Source organism: Channa argus, chromosome 14 (genome assembly GCF_033026475.1).
Source record: "Channa argus isolate prfri chromosome 14, Channa argus male v1.0, whole genome shotgun sequence".
Lineage (NCBI taxonomy): Eukaryota > Metazoa > Chordata > Actinopteri > Anabantiformes > Channidae > Channa > Channa argus.
This window is the reverse complement of record NC_090210.1, coordinates 24326127-24343301: the sequence shown is the minus strand read 5'-3', so window position 1 is coordinate 24343301 and position 17175 is coordinate 24326127. Positions and strand designations below refer to the sequence as shown.

General features: G+C 38.6%; 1 protein-coding gene across 2 annotated transcripts; it reads left to right on the top strand.

The window, feature by feature from the left end:
* Nucleotides 1-49: 49 nt before the first annotated feature.
* LOC137098204 (inner ear-specific collagen) lies at nucleotides 50-14782 on the top strand. 2 transcript variants are annotated; one of them, XM_067474189.1, is made up of 8 exons: nucleotides 111-359; nucleotides 910-1472; nucleotides 3476-3657; nucleotides 6529-6649; nucleotides 7961-8414; nucleotides 8831-8911; nucleotides 9463-9543; nucleotides 11263-14782. In XM_067474189.1, the coding sequence occupies exons 4-8, from the start codon at nucleotides 6629-6631 to the stop codon at nucleotides 12216-12218; spliced, it is 1593 nt and encodes a 530-aa protein (XP_067330290.1). In that variant the 5' UTR covers nucleotides 111-359; nucleotides 910-1472; nucleotides 3476-3657; nucleotides 6529-6628; the 3' UTR covers nucleotides 12219-14782. The 2 variants fall into 2 exon arrangements, with proteins under 2 accessions (XP_067330291.1, XP_067330290.1); XM_067474190.1 differs by lacking the exon at nucleotides 910-1472 and having other exon boundaries at nucleotides 50-359.
* The last annotated feature ends 2393 nt before the right edge of the window (nucleotides 14783-17175 follow it).

Here is a 17175-nt window from a genome sequence, read left to right as displayed (position 1 = left end):
ACCCACTCACTTCTGTAACAGATCAGAGCCCAGACCTCCAAAAGTTGATTTTCAACGTGTTGAAAAGCCCCTGATGAGGCTCGGACTAGTGCCGACTGTGTACCAACCCTTCTGACAAGCGACCATGGTCCAAATATGGTCTGACAGACTGGTCCAAAATCTCCCATTGATGTTCATTTGTGTTGAGATCTGTTGACTGCAAAGGCCATACCATATGATTAACATAATTTTCACGTTTATTCATTCCAACACCGTGGGATCACTGAGCTGAAGAGTTTGGCTTGGTGTCATCTGTGCGGTACTGGGACCACCAGACATCATCAATGGGAGGGATTGTTGACCTGAATGACGGAGTTGAGGTAAGCAGGAGCTGTTTAGTGGAACATCCTGTAGACAAGAGACAAAGCTTTGAACCTGATGCGTGCAGTTACAGGAAGCCAGTGCAGAGATCTGAAGAGTGGTGTGACATGAGTCCTTTTGGCTGTTTAGTAATGAGGCGTGCTGCCACATTTTGGATCATCTGCAAGAGTTTGATTGTGGAAACCTGTAATGCTCTTGTTAATAGTAACCCCATTAACAAGACGCTGCAGTTAATCGAGACAAGATATGACCAGCACCTGCATAATAGGCTGGATTGTATATTCTGTACGGTAGGATCTGATCTTTTTAATGTTGTAGAGGGTTGTGAATCTAGTGTTTGGATAATTGGCAACTCTATATTTCCCTTAATGTGAGTGTTTAAATCAAATCGTTGATGATGATCCCCAGATTTCTGACCAACTTAATGTGGACAATCACTGTAGATCCAATATTGATGCTGATGTTATGTTGTGTTGAAGGTCTGGCTGAGAAGACCAGACATTTTGGTATTGGAGAGGTTTAGCTGAAGATGTCTTTCTCTCGTCCTAGGAGAGATGTCTGAGAGACAGGCAGAAATGCGTGATGAGACAGTGGAGTCATCTGGTAAACGGACAGGAAAAGCTGTGTGATGTCACCATAGCAGTGATAGTAAAAGCCCCGTGAGCAGATGATAGAACTCAGGGAGGTAGCATAGATTTAAAAAGAAGAGGACCAAGAACTGAGCCCTGCGGGACACCCATCGAGAGGCTGTGAGAGTTAGAAACATACCCGTGCCAGGATACCTTGAAGTTTCGCCCCGAAAATTAAAACCGAAGCCAGGCTAAAACTGATCAAGAAATGCTTAAGAGTGCTTGAGAGTGTGGACAAGAGAATGTGATGGTTCACAGTGTCAGTGGCTGCAGATAGATGGAGTAGGATTAAGACAGAAGATTGACCTGAAGCTTTTGCAGCCCGCAGAGTTTCCATGAGTGTCAGGAGTGCTGTTTCTATGGACTGACCACTCTTGAAGCCAGACTGGTTGACATTGAGGATGCTGTTGCATGGCTGCAGTTAAGGGAGCTGGGACTGAGCCTGCATCTGGCATGGTGTACATTTAAAAAAATAACTTACAGGTAAATAAGGGGGATGGTATTTTGCCTTAGCGTGTAAAATAATCTTTTTTCATTTTATTCGTTTGAAATCTTGAAATTTCTGGGATTAATTAACAAGAAGCACAACAATAATATATAAATGTGAATGAAATTATGTAAATTGAAATGAAAAAAGAATGTTGGTGACAGATAAACACCAACAATGTTTTTCAACATAAATAAAAAATTTCAAATAATTATAACAATAAATTGATGTTTTCCAGTAGTTGTAATGCATCACTGAAAATTTACAGAACTCCAAAGTCTGTGTCTGATCATCATGTAACTGATGCAGATTGTGAAATACAACACTTGATTTCTCATTTGTATGAACTAGTTAAAATAAAGACGAGGGAGAACACTTGTTGTAGCTTTAGAAAGAGTTCAACTTGCAGATGACAACAGACGGCAGATACAATCAGAGTTGGCCTTTATAAAAGGAAACTGAAAATAAAGGAATAAAAAGGCTTCTGGGACCATGATACGTATTATTTTTCAAGCTGAATTACATATCACAAACACACACATAAAGACTGAGGCATTATATAACTTGTAAAACTTATGAGATCAGGAAGACATCAATAGACAAAATGGGATGAAAAGACCACAATCACAAAAAACTTGTTCTGTCCCCGGGAAGGACACAGCATTGACTTACTTTAACAATAACTGAATCTTACACCCTACTCTGACCTAAAGTCTTAAACCCCAAATTTAATGATTTTTCTTTTGAGGACAATCTTTATGTCCCCAAGAACACACACATAAAATGAGTGGTCCCTGAAATCAGCCAGGCCGATCAGGTGGTTTTCTTAATCACAAGAGATTTAGGTAAAATTTAAGGGTGTTCTAAAGGATTTTTTGGAATCATTAGACACAGCAGCAAAGTCCTCCAGATGGATGTGTGCTCAAACCATTTGGCTATGGGGGAGCTCCCAGAAAATTCTTTACATGTTGTGCATTTAGATTTGTATATTATAACTAGTTAGTGGTTTCTACCTTTTTGAATTTATTCACGTATATTTGCTTTTATTTTAACAATGTTTTGCACCTTGTATCACCTGAGTACATTAAACCAAAATAGTTCATCTAGATACTACAGGAAGATCTATTCTATGATAAAAATGGATTTTGTTATTTAAACAAAATGTATTTTTTTTACATCAGGAGCGTCAAATTGAAACAAGGGCTGAGAAATGTTAGACAAATACAAGCATTTTTTGGGGTGCAAAAGTGGACTCATATGGTTTCTCTTATCCTTCTGAGACCCAAAGAAAAAAGTATGTTTTGCTGCAGTCACCATTTTGTCTCAGCATGAAAACTAAGTTCCCCTCATCCCACCCAAACACATTAGATATTATGCCAGGATGTCCTCTATTTAGCACGTCAGGATTTAGTTGGGTAGCTGAAATGAGTCATAAGGTTTAGGTCAAAAACCCATGTCAGAATAGGCTTGGTCTGTAATACATCCAGATGGAGACCTGGATTCCTGAGGAGCTGAATACAAAATGGTGACTTACTCTGGAGACAGCTCTAATAAAGACTGTATCAAGTAAAACAAACCTTACCTATCAGTAACCCCCTATCAGTATGTACTCATTTTCTCATTTTCATGTTATCCATTTAATCACTTCTCCCAGAAATAATCCAACTCATAACGTCCCTTGAAGCCACAAGATGTAGTTTTTACACTTTTGGTATAGAATAAACAAATGTAATGATGATGTGTCCTAAACTAGGCTTTACTCTAAATTTAGATGCCAAACGTCTGGCTGTAGGTTCATAATTACAGCACATACATCACAGTGGTACTTATATATCAGCTACCTCTCAACAAGAAGTTAATGTGAAATGTTAAAGTTGCGAGAAGAAAACTGTATATGATTGCAATTTACTATATGTATGCATATATATCATGTTTGTCACAATGGTCACATGATGTTCTCTTCCTAAGTTAATGTAGTTTTCACGTTTTACTTTTGCAGTCCAGGGGAATCCTTCCAGTGAGCCTCAATAAACAGTCAAACAGGAAACAGGTCTTGTTTTTGTCCTGCTCTGAACACCCAGTGAAGGAGCAGTTATAGGTGTGAAACTCAGTCTGTCCTCCAGGAGGTCCTGACCTCCTCTGGGAGTGCCCCTGGCTGTGGAAACCAGGACACTTGTTAAGGTGAACTATTCATCTCTTTGTCTTCTTTTATGCCTCAGCATCATTCCCTCAGCTCAGTTTACTTTTGTGTCCTCCGCTGTTTTGATTTTCCGGAATAAAAGCTGGCTCAGGGATGAACCAGACCTGTCTCTGGTTCCAAGGGTGATTCAGCAACTGGGCGAGTGATGCTGATGTGGGAATTGGTCAGGCAGGGTATGTTTTTCCCAAACATGACTTTTATGTGATATGAGCTGGTCCAAGGACTTGCCTGCTGCCTGATGCTTTGTGTCAAAGCAAACTTCCTTTTTGTCACCAATAATCTAATTATTAAATTCTTGATTAAATAAAAGACCTGTTAGTGTAAATAATGTCTAAAAGATGTCAGAGTTTGTTGGAGTCTAAGATCCATACATTCTTTATCCTAAACACTTAACAGTTCAGCATCACGGGGGGCTGGAGCCTATCTGAGCTGCCATTGGGTTAAAGGTGGGGTCCACCCTGGACAGGTCTCCATTCTATCTCAGGGCCACCACACACAACATACAGTCGGCCAGGGATTCGAACTGGGGACCTTCTGGCTCTGAGGTGGCAAAACCAATGATAATAATCCAAACCCAAAAATAATTTTATTTTAACAATAATTTGATTATCAAAATTGCTGTAAATACGTCTGTATTGATGAACATATTGCTGTTGCTTTACCTTTTTTGGATTTACTGTAGTGACATTTCTAACACATAGTCAGCTCCATTAGTTTTTGAACAGTGACAAAGTTTCATAATTTTGGCTCTGTATGTCTTAGCTGATAGATATTGGATCAACTGTGGATAATTTGCAGCTATTTTGAAACATAACCCCTAAATTTAGATTAGTTTTTCGCTCTGCTATTCAATAGTCAGGTGTTTGTTGCTTTTGAAATTTGTTAAGTTCAAAGATCCATCACTGCTGGTACAGAGGCCATTAGGCTGACAAATCAGACAAATCTATCACTTCTAAAAAGTAAGTGCTGAACTCAGGAACAACAAAACAAGCATAAATGTGCATAACAGACAAACAAATTTCCACAGTAAAGAAAAACCCTTAACAACACGAGGATAAATCATATCATAAATAAGAAGAATTTCTTATGGACGTTACTGTAATCAATAGGGACATCAGGAAAAAAAAAACATCAGTAGAACCAACACATCACGTCACGTGTCGTACAGTGTCAGATAATTATGCTGGTCAAGGCATCAAATATTGCTGCTTTTATGCTGTTTTATTGTTCAACCACCCTGAAGACTTTTTGATTTACATACTATGTCATTGCTTTCAAATTCAAATATTCAAATACCTTCAAATGTTGAAGAGCCAGGCATCAATTGTCAGATAGCTTTGTACGTCTTTTACTGATGCAAACGCCACAGGACAGAATTTCTGTTTCTCAGAACGTGAATACATGTTCTGAAGAAGATATTTTTACAGAATTAACTCTGTATTGCACATTAACACCAAATGTAACAAGAAACGAGTGAGAGGGAAAGAGGGATGAAGGAACAAAAGAACTTAAATCATTAGCCTCAGTAATAGAAGTGAGATATGTTGACTATGAATAATAGCGGTAAAATGTATGCTTGACAATATTACAGTAAGAATGCAATTTTAAATTGAAGGTTTTTACCTCTGTCCTCATGTTGATTTCTTATGTGTGTGTCCTACAGATTGAAATCATTGTCACTGGCTGTAAAGTTTGTTAAAATAAATAAAGTAGGCTGCTCATTGTGAAGACTGACTACTTGGATTACTACATTGTTGAACCAACTGAGGTGTTTGTAAAGAGAAAGAGAAAGAAGAAAAAAAATCTTCACCTTACTAAGTCATTGTTGTCCATTGAGGAGTATTTGTTTCATATTACTTGGGAACAAGTGGAATTACCTAATCATTTTACTTTTTTGTTTAAAGGACAATTTCAGTCTGACAATTAGGCTGCATCACAGCCACGTTTCGAATTTAGGCCTTCAGTTGTTTGTGTTCTATTCGAAACAATGGCTTAATGGATAGATATGTTTTGTATTACACTATGAGAAAGGCAATGGGTAGTTTATGCACACAATAGGTTTTAACCTGCTTCATGTGTGACTCGATGCTTTATTTTGAGGTTGGAAAATTTCAAATAATTACCAAACTATCTCCTAAGACTGGAAGAAGCCATATAATTTGACATGAACTTCAGCTAAAATACAGAGAGATCCGTTCATGCGCTTGCAGTTGTTTAATGATAAGCTATGTGTTTATCATTTCAAACTTACCGGAAGAATTTGATTTAAGGGACAGGACGTGAGCTTATGAAATGTCTACAAAGAAATAAACATTTATTTTATATTTAGTATTATTTTATAAAGCTAATTGAAGCATTACTATGATCCACATTGTCACTCTCGCACTGACAAATGGGTCACTACATCTCTTTTGGTGTTAATGTCAGCTTTGATTCAGAATTTAATCCCCATGTGACAATTTATAGGTTTTTGTGCTTTTAGTAAGCAAAAAAAAAAAAAAAGCTGACTGAAAGGACAGGAAAGGAAAGCGTCAGAGTTCTGCTGCCACCACTCATGTTGATACTGGGAATATGTGGACAACAGAGAAAGTGTGACTCTACTGTAAAACCCCAAACTGATTGAAGCAAAGTGCCACACAGAACATGCCAGAGACAATCTGATGGATGAGAGATGTAAAGAGGGTGGATAACGATGGAGAGATAGACTGACTTTATTATTTGCTGTTTCATGGTGAACAAGGTCATGTTGCAGGCAAAAGCCCCAGTTCTTCCTTAATTAGACAATAGAGACATGTCCTCCCTCCCTGTCTCTCCTCCCTTCCATCCTCAGCTTTTGTTTGTTGGCCTGGCAGGTGAGACAGACCCTGAAAGACGTTTTGTCTTGAGAGAGGCTTATAAGTGGATCAAAGCCTTTCGAGCCTGCTCATCATCCCACAAATCCTCTTCCAGGCGATGCCGCGCAAAGACGGAGCGGTGAGTTTTCCGATCTGAGTTTATTATTTTTATTCCAAGTTAAAATTCTTTAAGCAGAAAATGCTAAGCAGAAAAGGTTTTTTGTATAAAAAAATAATTTTCTTATCTGATTATATTGTCTATCCACAGCTCATTAAAAAGTTTAAATATTACTGTTCTTAAGTTTGCGCTGTAACAACCAGATAATGTTTAATTTAGAAAACCTAAATACCTGTGTTTAGCCCACCCAAAGTACATTTATGGCTACTGCAGACATACAGTTTTCCAACAGCTTTTAAAAGATCCTGCTCCTGCTTCACAGTCAGCACACAATTATTATGCAATAAACCTGGTGGAGAATTAGAGAGTATCTTCTGAATGTGTACTGGAGGTCAGGGTTTAGAGCCATGGCAAGTTTTGGACTTTTCTCACTGTGTTAATTGGCAAAAAAGTAGTATGAAAGTGCAACAGTCTGAAAAATTTACAACTACAGGCAAATGCACGAAGATAAAAGTCGCAGTTTAGACCCTGTTATTTTTGTATCTTTGCATCCATACGATTAGCTTTAATACAATTTATTTACACTTTGATAGATCAAATGGTTATTGGTTATTTAAAGAGGCTTTACTTCAGATTAATATACCAAACTAGTGAAAAGGTATAAATGCATACATCTCCCAACTAAAATACATCAGTCGACAGTCGTTCTCTGACAACTGAAGTGTAAATGTGTGAAAAGTGTTAGCACTATGATACATTCGTTATCACCATTATGTGAACATCACATTTTGATAATGCAGCAGGTTAGAGTGGAGCTGATTTAAACCACTTTATAGACTAACAATTGTTTCATCTACAATAATGCATCAGCATTTATTAGTTATTTAGATTCTGCTTTAAAGATTCTCTTTTCTAAAGATAAATCTGTCAGATGCAGGGAGTGGAACAAAAAGCAAGATTTTCCCTCGAAACTGTAGTGGACAAACAATTGCATTAAATTGAAATAATCAAGTAAAAGACAAGTACGTCAACCTCAACAGTTCCTGACTAAATTTACTTTCCAACAGCTTTGTTTCATACACATTTGTGAATGAATAAAATTCCATGTAATTTTACCCAGATTAGTGTAAATAGGGTCAGTAGCACACAGTGTGAGATCATTTTTTCTGTGTGCATCACCTGAGTTTCCGTAAGAAGTCATGAAGTGGAAAAATGAAAACCGACTCAAACAAATGTGTTTCTATTAAAATCAGCCATCTTCCCTTATGGAGATCATCACAAAGAGACTGAAAAAGATTTTCTCAGCATCATTGTTTTGACTGTTTCCTCCAGATGTTGCTGAGGCTGCTGGGAGTCCTCATGCTGTCCTCTCTCTGCTTAACCATGCTGCCACAAAACAAAACCACAGAATACTTCAAAGAAGATGAAGGCTCCTACCTGGACCCCAACACCCACTACTGGGAAGGACCAGAAGAGGAATCTTCTGCTAATCTATCAAACAGTACAACGCTCTGGTCAAACAATTCCCAAGATGGGCTCCTGCCGCTCCACCCCACAAGGGAACCCCCTTTCCACATCGGCAACAACTCCAACCTTTTCGACTCCTCGCGGTCATTTGGGACCACTAACCCAGGGTTACCACCCATGCCTGATACCACCATCTGTGACTTTCTGCTGAATTCGCCGATACCCCCACCTATCGACCAGATTCCATTTTTCTGTTTGTGTTCACACTGCAAAGGCACGGCAGGGCCCAAAGGAGACCACGGAGACCGGGGTCCACCAGGCATGTAGACCACTTTACTTGACAACCTAAATTCTTAAAATGAACCAATCTAGCTTAGTTTCTAAATATTCAAGTTAGCAAGATGATTTCAGAAAGCAAGACGTGAATAAAAAGATTTAAGAACCAAAAACCTGTTTGCATCATTTGAGAAAAAGTTGAGCAAAACCTAAGGCTGCAAAGACTATACTAGTATGAAAAGAAAAGAGGAACATAATATAATTAGTACATGTGGTCATTCCACTAAAATTAATTCAAAATTTACAAGTTTTCACTCTTGTGTTAATATTTTATTATAAATAAGATAAAGACAAATAAGTATTGACAATCACTGCTCTCTGTCAGGGCTGTTTGCCCCTTCAGTACTGTACATTAGAACATTCAAAGCAGAAACTGAGCTGACTGTTATCTGTGATCAGGTATGCCTGGGAGTCAAGGGATTAGAGGACTGACAGGGTTCAAAGGTAACCCAGGATTCACAGGCCCTGCAGGAATGAAAGGTGAGTAACAAATCACTAACCCCCCTTTCAGTTCATGTGTTATGACAACAAACAAAACTTCAGTCCTGTTGTTGAAGTTTTGGTCTCTTCGCCTATAGGTTTGCTTAAGACGTCACTTAATGCTAAATCCTGTGGACCACAAGTACCACAAACACTATACCATATCTAAATAATATTACAGTGACAAAGTAGAAGATAGATCTCAACTCTGGACATTCAGCTCAGACATTGGTCCTGGAAGGCCTTAGTCTAGCTGAGCAAATAGACTAGAAGCAGAGGGAAACTATTAGCCTGTAAGCCTATTCACTTCAGTAAAGCTGTCCCCTGCTGATACTACTGGATGATGCCAAAGAGAAATAATTAAAAAATAATATATAAGGTTTAGTGGCTTTAAATCTGAAATTATGGCATAATGGGAAAAATGTTGTGGATAGTTGCCATGTTTAACTTCCTACTAGTTAGTCCATAGCACTTGACTTGACTCTCTTCATGAAAGTCACCTCTTGCTTTTCACTTTTTGTTATAATTTTTGTCTTCATCTGTTGTCATAGGTCAGAAAGGAGACCTGGGGGAGAAAGGGCAGCAAGGACCTCTCGGTTTCAATGGGACAAAGGGGGAGCGAGGCTTCAAAGGTCCGTTAAGATTCCTCCAAGTATCCTGTTATGTCTACTTCTTTCTTGTCCCTTTCCTGCTCTTTGTGTACAGTAAGAATGGGAGGGATGAGTTGCTCACAGACAAAGAAGGGTGCAAAGATAACATGGAGGCCATAGTCAATTATTAAGAAAATGTGGAAAAGAATCACTGATAGGGACGATATGGGGGGTTTATCAGAGCAAGATTTGCAGAAATGTGAACCTGTCACTGCTTCGCTTACTACTTTGACACCTAAACAATTTCAAATGTATGTTTACATTTATATTAATTAATTTTATTAATTAATCTGAAAAAGATGAAAATGAAAGCTATTTTTATGTATCCATTAATTCTAACTAGCAATAGGATTGTCTATATCAAATTAGTTGGTTTTCAAGAGAATATGAAGATTTCTCGCAGGTGCAGGAGGTGCTAATGATCCCACAGCAGCAAACTTTAAGAGTTCTTCCTAAATAAAGTACTGGATTGGATTTGGAACTGGCTGACAGCAAATATTCAAAGGGCCGGAATTGGAGCCCAAAACAATCTTCAAGTAGAGAAAAACATTTTCAGTGATTTTCCAAACTGTTATAAATCTGTATAAATAACAATTAAAAAAACTGTTATGATCACTGTTCTTAAGGTTTGGTTGGGTCAGGCACAAAAATAACTTTGCAGTTAGTAACTGAAATCACGGTTATACCAAAGGTGCTGTTCATGGCACCTGAACTAGCTTGTAGGCTTTGAAGATATTTCACTTATCAAAAAAGGTTTAACAATTTTTTAAACTTTTTAAAGAAGTGCAAGCATGAGTGGCTGCCTACTGATTTTCGCACCCTACTCTTCTTGACCACATCCCTGGGCAAGACACTGAAGCCCCTACAGCCCATTCCCATTACCAGATGTGCAGTGCAGGTCCCAAGCCCAGTAGAAATCGGGGAGGGTTGTGTCAGGAAGGGCATCCGGCGTAAAAACTGTGCCAAATCAACATGCGGACAATGATCCGCTGTGGCGACCCCGAACTCACGGGATAAGCCGAAAGGACATGAAAAAGAAAAAAGTGCCAGCTACAAGGAGGATCATGAATCAGATTCATAAAGAACTATCAAAGAGATAAGAAGAACAAAGTGTCCTGCAACCAAAGGTGCGTCCACTACAAAAGACAGCTTGAGTTTATGATCGCCACGTTCTAGGTCACCATGGGCCTCTACAGAGCCATACATGGAGAGATAAACTGAAAGAGACTAAATCCACAGAAGAACTACTGCAAGTTCTCTAACATGCTGAACAACCTACCTGCCAAGTGCCTTGAAAATCTGTGCACCAAGGACAACCGGTGCTGTTTTAAAGACAAAAGGGGGTGACACCAAATACTGATTTGATTTTCTTTTTACTTTAGTTTCTTTAAAGTTCAAATTATAAATTATGCAGAGCATTGAAAGCTACTACGACTCACTTTACGTGCTATTGTTGTTGGGTTTTCTAGCTATTTTTCTAAAATAACAGTTTATCCATCTCAGGCAGATGCTCTTGATGAGCCTCCTGATTTGCAGATGCCATAATCCCTCACACAGAATATAAAGGAAGTGTAAGAATCTGCATAGAAATAACAAGAATTACCTTAATTTTCTAAAACTTTCAACTGGGGTCTTTTAAGGAAACAAGTCGAGGGGTTTCTAAAACAGATGTTGCTTAAGTCTATGTTTGTGTGTTTCCAGGTGAGAAAGGGGACAGAGGATTGATGGGTCCCCCAGGTGATCAGGGCCCACAGGGACAAACTGGCACATGCCCTGCATCCTGTGAGACCATCCAGGGTCCACCAGGTCTTCAAGGTACCCCTGGTCCAGCTGGAGTCCGAGGCTTGCCTGGAATAGAGGGACCAATTGGAGCCAAAGGCCTTAAGGGTGATAAGGGAGACCTGGGTAGACCTGGTGATCCTGGGTTGATCGGCCAAAAGGGTGAGCAAGGTGAGCAGGGTCTATGTAAGTGCACAAACGGGCTCAACGGCACTGATGGTAGACCAGGAGAGAAAGGGGCTAAAGGAGAAAAGGGTGATACCGGTGCTCAAGGTATACAGGGGGCCATGGGGCTAAAAGGCCATGAAGGCATCATTGGTCCCACTGGGCCACCCGGCCCCTGCTCCCCAACCATCCAATCGACATTCACTGCATCAATCCAACAGCCATATCCCCTGGAAAACCAGCCGATTCCTTTCTTAAATATCATTTCGAACCAGCAAAGGCATTTCAACCCAACATCTGGCATCTACACAGCCCCTGTCAATGGCACCTATGTCTTCAGCTTTCACCTGGCTGTTGCAAACAGGGCACTTAAGGTTGGGTTGTTTCGAAACCTCTTCCCTATAGTCAGAATAACTGAAGCAAACAACCAAGCCACCGCCAGCCAGACTGTCGTCCTCCACCTCACAATGGGTGACCAAGTGTGGCTGCAGGTGAAAAACAGTGTCACCAACGGCATCTACACCGACAATGAGAGCAGCAGCACATTCTCTGGGTACCTACTGTATCCCGACAGCTGTGAGTTACCCTTGGGACGAGATTTTGTTCTCCCACCAGAGTATCAGCCAGAAGACTTTAGCTGGGATGGTCCTCCAGGTACCACAATAAACCCTACTGAGCATAGTCCAGTCAGTCATACAGAGCCACAATCCTAATCAGACATACACAAAATCAAACATTGTGTATTTATAACTGCAAAATTTAAAGGAGGGGTATTCTAGAAATGCAGAGAAAACAAATGAAACATTTAATGTTAATGACTGGGATCAGTCTGTCCACTTTGGTCTATATGGAAACATCTAAACCACTGTTGAATCAATTTTCCAATTTTATGATTATCTGGCTTTTTATCTAGTTGCATTGTCAGATAAAAATTTGAATTTGTCCAATATTTTTGTGTTTAATGCTAATTAGCAAATGTTAGCATGCTAAACTAAAACTTAACTTGGTAAACATTACAGTTGCTTAAACTTACCGTTTAACTTACCGTAACATTTTTCATAGAAATATGCATTAGACTTATATTGATGTGGAGACGTGGTGGTAACCTGCGGGAACAGATTTTCACTTCTATTTTATATAGTATTTTGAGCGACATTTACCCTACTGACCAGCCAGAAAAAAGCAATCATTTCTGCTAAATTATTATGTTTATTGACAATCTTATTTATTGTAATTTGATTTGATCTCTATGTAAGTAAAGTAAAGCTGTTTCAGAGCAGGACTGACCAGAGCAGAAAGGACTGATTCGGAGTCTAACGCTAGTGCTAGCTTAGGTACCTTTAATAAAAACACGTTAGCATGTTGGTGTTAGCATTTAGCCTAAAGCCTCGCTGTGCCAACGCCTCGCAAAGATGCTAGAATGAGGGTGGAGTCAGTTCTGTTCTTAATTATTTGGTATTGTCACATCAGCCAGACACAGTACTACAAATGGTGATGTGTCTCTATTCCAAAACACTTTATCAAAAAATGTTGAAGTTTTTGCAAATTTTTGCAGAGACCTTGCACACGCAAAGTTGAAAGTTATGGTGAATCTGAGCAACATTTGTTCAAGATTTTTCCACCACACAGAAAGAGGAAACATGTTACACAGTGGAGCAATGTGTCCGACTTATGTTTTTGGAGAACTGTGGACGTCTGCAGCACAGACAAACAAGCTAATCCTGGCTGCAGACTGACATACGTTAAAAGCATGTGTGGACACTGACCAAACGTATCCTTTAAGCTACAAACAATAATTACTCAAAATGGTCTTATAATAGTTGAATTATTGATATTTCAATCAGGCTCAAATATTCAAACTAAGCAGCAGTTTTCTGCATATTTTTATAAAAAAGGGTCTGAGCACTAAATGATGAACAAAAACATTTAAAACAATGTTTTATTTGCAACAAGTTAACATGTTCTATTGCACTAAAACAAAGAAAAACAAAAGACTGAGACACAAAAATGTATCAGGATAATACCCCTCCTTTAAGTGTGGAGATAAATTCACTAATATGAAATGCATAAAAGCTTACACTTGCCAGCTTGAACTTAACATTTGATCATGCGCTTGCTTTAATAATTGGCTCGATCACCAAGCTTGCTGCGGACATTTTTAGTCAGCTGTAGGGGTTCAGACCTGCTGCAACGACAAATGTTTTAAAAGCACTTTGCATCAGAGTAAATTTTTTATTCTTGCGATCAGATTAGTTTTAGATATATTATCATTTAGCTTTCTCATGTTGATTATGCAAAAATTTTGATGCTTAAGGCAAAAGAATATTGCAAGCAAACCAGCTGCTTTGATTAAACATTCTCTGACATTGTATTTCAGACAAAAGTGACAATGTCTGAAATAGGGTTTGACAAACTCTACAGCTGAATTACTTGTCTCAATGAACATACAGTATTGTTAGAGTAACCGGAAAGAAACTAAATAAAAAACATCCACATTCTGTTATTTCCTGGAGGGGTGATAACATTTTTTTCAAATATTGGGTCGGTGTAGTTATGCCCGATAAATCTTTAATTTAACTCAACAGCTTTAGGAAGAAGCAAGGAAATACTTCAAAACTGTCTATACTGAATCCTATTAATAAACTCTTTGTTTAGACCGAGGTTTTCTGGTTGAAGAGGTTTAAACTGAGTCTTCTCAGGAGACAAAAGCCACTGAAGGGAACAAGAAGTTGAAAAACGGAGGCTCGAATAGGCCTTGGACTGTTTAGAGGTCATTGGTTTTAAATGTAGGTTAAAACCAACATGAACAAATATTTCTAACAATGTGATTTTAAGATTTTTAAATAGTAGTGCAGACTGCATGGGGAACAAATTACTTTATTTGTATTATCTTAAGTGACGTTGGAACACAAGGTCACATGATTTGTTAAGATAATAAAACATTTTTGCATAGTATGTCATACTTACTCGAATACTCTAAAACTGAAAACTGCTAAAAATGAATTTGCGAGATAACTAACAGAGGCCGACTTCTCAACACTGTTTACAATAATTACAATAGAGTTAAAATTTTTTAATTCATAAAACCCCCTTGCGCTTATTTAAAAACATGTTAAAAAAGGAAGCTGTGATCCTTGAGTGCTATAAGACACCTTTAGGTGATTCAGGACAGCGCTCAAACAGAAGATATGAACATGTTATAGTGCAACACATGTTTCTGCTGTGATCTGTGCATTGTGGTTTTTGTCTGAAATAAAAATTTACTTTCTCGCGAGGCTTCCAGCATCTTCCATTATTTCTTCTGCGGTTTGGCTGTTTTGAACAACTCACACCCTATCTGAAAATGTGAAGTCATTAAAAACACATTCTTTATGTCTTCTTAGAAAGAAAAAACACCACATGACTTACACCGACAGTCAGTCAGCTTTTATTTATAACTGATCACATTATCAGCTGGGACCTTCCCACCAGAGTCAAACAAAGAAGAAACTCAGCTGTTTAAGTTGTGCTGGTTTCCATGCTAATGTGACCTATAGCTAACCTCTAGGAATAACAAGATTATTTTAATATCAAGGAGAACATACATTTAAAGAATATCCATTTAGCATTTTTGTCATTTCTCTACTAGTTTAATTAAAACAGTTACAACTGTAACTTTACTAAAGCAACTCCTTCTCCATCAACTTTCTCCTCCATCAGCCACATTTACACTTTTCTTTCTTCTCTGGTTTCCTAAGTGAACCTCAATAGTTAAGTGTTAGCTGTGTTGCTACAAACACAAAAGCAATAACAACAGTCCTCACAAACTACGTTTTACCAAATTATACTATTTCTTCAAGGATGTCATATGTAGATTTTCATGTTAACAAGCAACTGTTGGTTAAAATGCTGTAGTTGAAACTGTCCCACGTCAGCCCAGATGTTTAGATTCTGCAGTTTTTCATTTTCATCTTTGGGTCCTTATGTAGAACAATAGCTACATAAGGTCTTTTCATTTTGTCCCAAGACTTAAGGACTGTTTCACATTGAAGAATTCAAAACATGGATTTGAACTTAATTCGTGGAAACATGTTTTTCATTTGGTTGTGAAAACCCTCATTTTTGTGCTTTTGATGTAAACTTTGGTTGTATGCACATCAGCTCCCTTGTTTTCTTATTGGTGAAGAGCAACGTGCATTATCCTCCCAAAGTCTTGTGTTTTCATACTTGACATGAAGCGTGTACCCTAACAGGAGGATTTGTAGACTGACCTGCAGTGATGTTAAATACACCTCAGTATTGCCGAAACTGAAAATCACTGTTTTATTCCTGTTATTAAATCTTATCTTTTCTCATGCTAAATCTGATGCTACTCAAACTCCCAGCTCAACTGTCTCCGCTACTTCTCTTTGGGCACGTCGTCGCCACCTGAGACATTTCCCTCTTCGTCCTCGTCGTCTGCGATCACCCCCTTCAGGTAGGAGCGCTTGAACTCCTGGAACACCATCTCCTCCTCAATCTCACTGCCGACAAAAGCAGCACAGTTGAAGTTTAGTGAAATGGACGAATAGCAATTAATAGTATCAATGCTTAAAGCTGGAGGAGAGAGAACCGCTGCTTACCCCTCCTTCACTGTTGGCAGAAATAAAGAAGAGAAAAACCAGGACAGTTCAGATTCAGGTTAACTGTACAGTCGGTTGTTGAAATGATCTGTATGTTTCTTACCTGCAGCTGGTTTAGGATGCATCAGTTTAAAGGGAACTTCTAGGCCGACCTCACTGCAATAAAAAGCGAAACTGCAACTGTCTTTACTGGATTAAAGATTCATCACTGTGAATCATAATGCATAATTGAGCAAACGAGAATCCATGTTAATAAATATGAACTACCCTGAAAAAAAGATATTAAAAGATTTACATGTGTAAAATGACAACATTTTACTGTCTTTTACAAATAAATTCATTATATCCTGATCAAGAAATCAGAAACATGAAATAAATTTCAATAAATAGACCATTTATCTTCTATTCAGACTTTTTGTTACTATTATGACTAGTCTTTGGCATTTTCTCTACTCAAACTAAATGGAGCAGTGGTTAACTAGTAATGAAAACAAGCAAAGATCCACCCACCTTGATCCCATCATCCTATGAGCACAGAGGGAGCACAGAAGATAAAAATCCGAACAACTGAAAAAACAACTTTTGACACAAGTGAAATCTTACACTTCACATGTACTTTTTCCATAAGGGCATTTATTATAAGACTCAGGACTTTGTGTGAACTAACCTAATAAACAAAAAACATTATGCATGTCCTGTTTCTCTGTTAGTAAAGACTTGGCAGTGCTGTAGTGTTCATATAAAGAGCTCGGTGCACTGAACACATCTACTTAAGTGATAGTCACCACTGCCTGCATCTCAGGCTCAAACCTAATTATGTTAGTTTGAACCCATTCAGGCTTAATGTTTTGAAATAGTGACACACACACACACACACACACACACACACACACACACACACACACACACAGTTGTGACTAACCCTCCAACGATGAGCTTCACCATGACTTTATATGAAACCATGATGCCCAGCACCTCCTTCAGCACACCCTCCTTGATACTAGAAGAGAAGAAAGCATGTGTCTGAGCTGACGTTCAGCATGTCTGAAGATGCTGCGTCTGACTGTTT

Bases quoted from the DNA above. Each gene is read 5' to 3' on its own strand.
- LOC137098204 (XM_067474190.1), top strand. From the start codon at position 6,629: ATGCCGCGCAAAGACGGAGCG. The intron at 8,415-8,830 runs GCATGTAGACCA...ATCTGTGATCAG, and splicing joins CGGAGACCGGGGTCCACCAG to GTATGCCTGGGAGTCAAGGG. The intron at 8,912-9,462 runs GTGAGTAACAAA...CTGTTGTCATAG, and splicing joins AGGCCCTGCAGGAATGAAAG to GTCAGAAAGGAGACCTGGGG.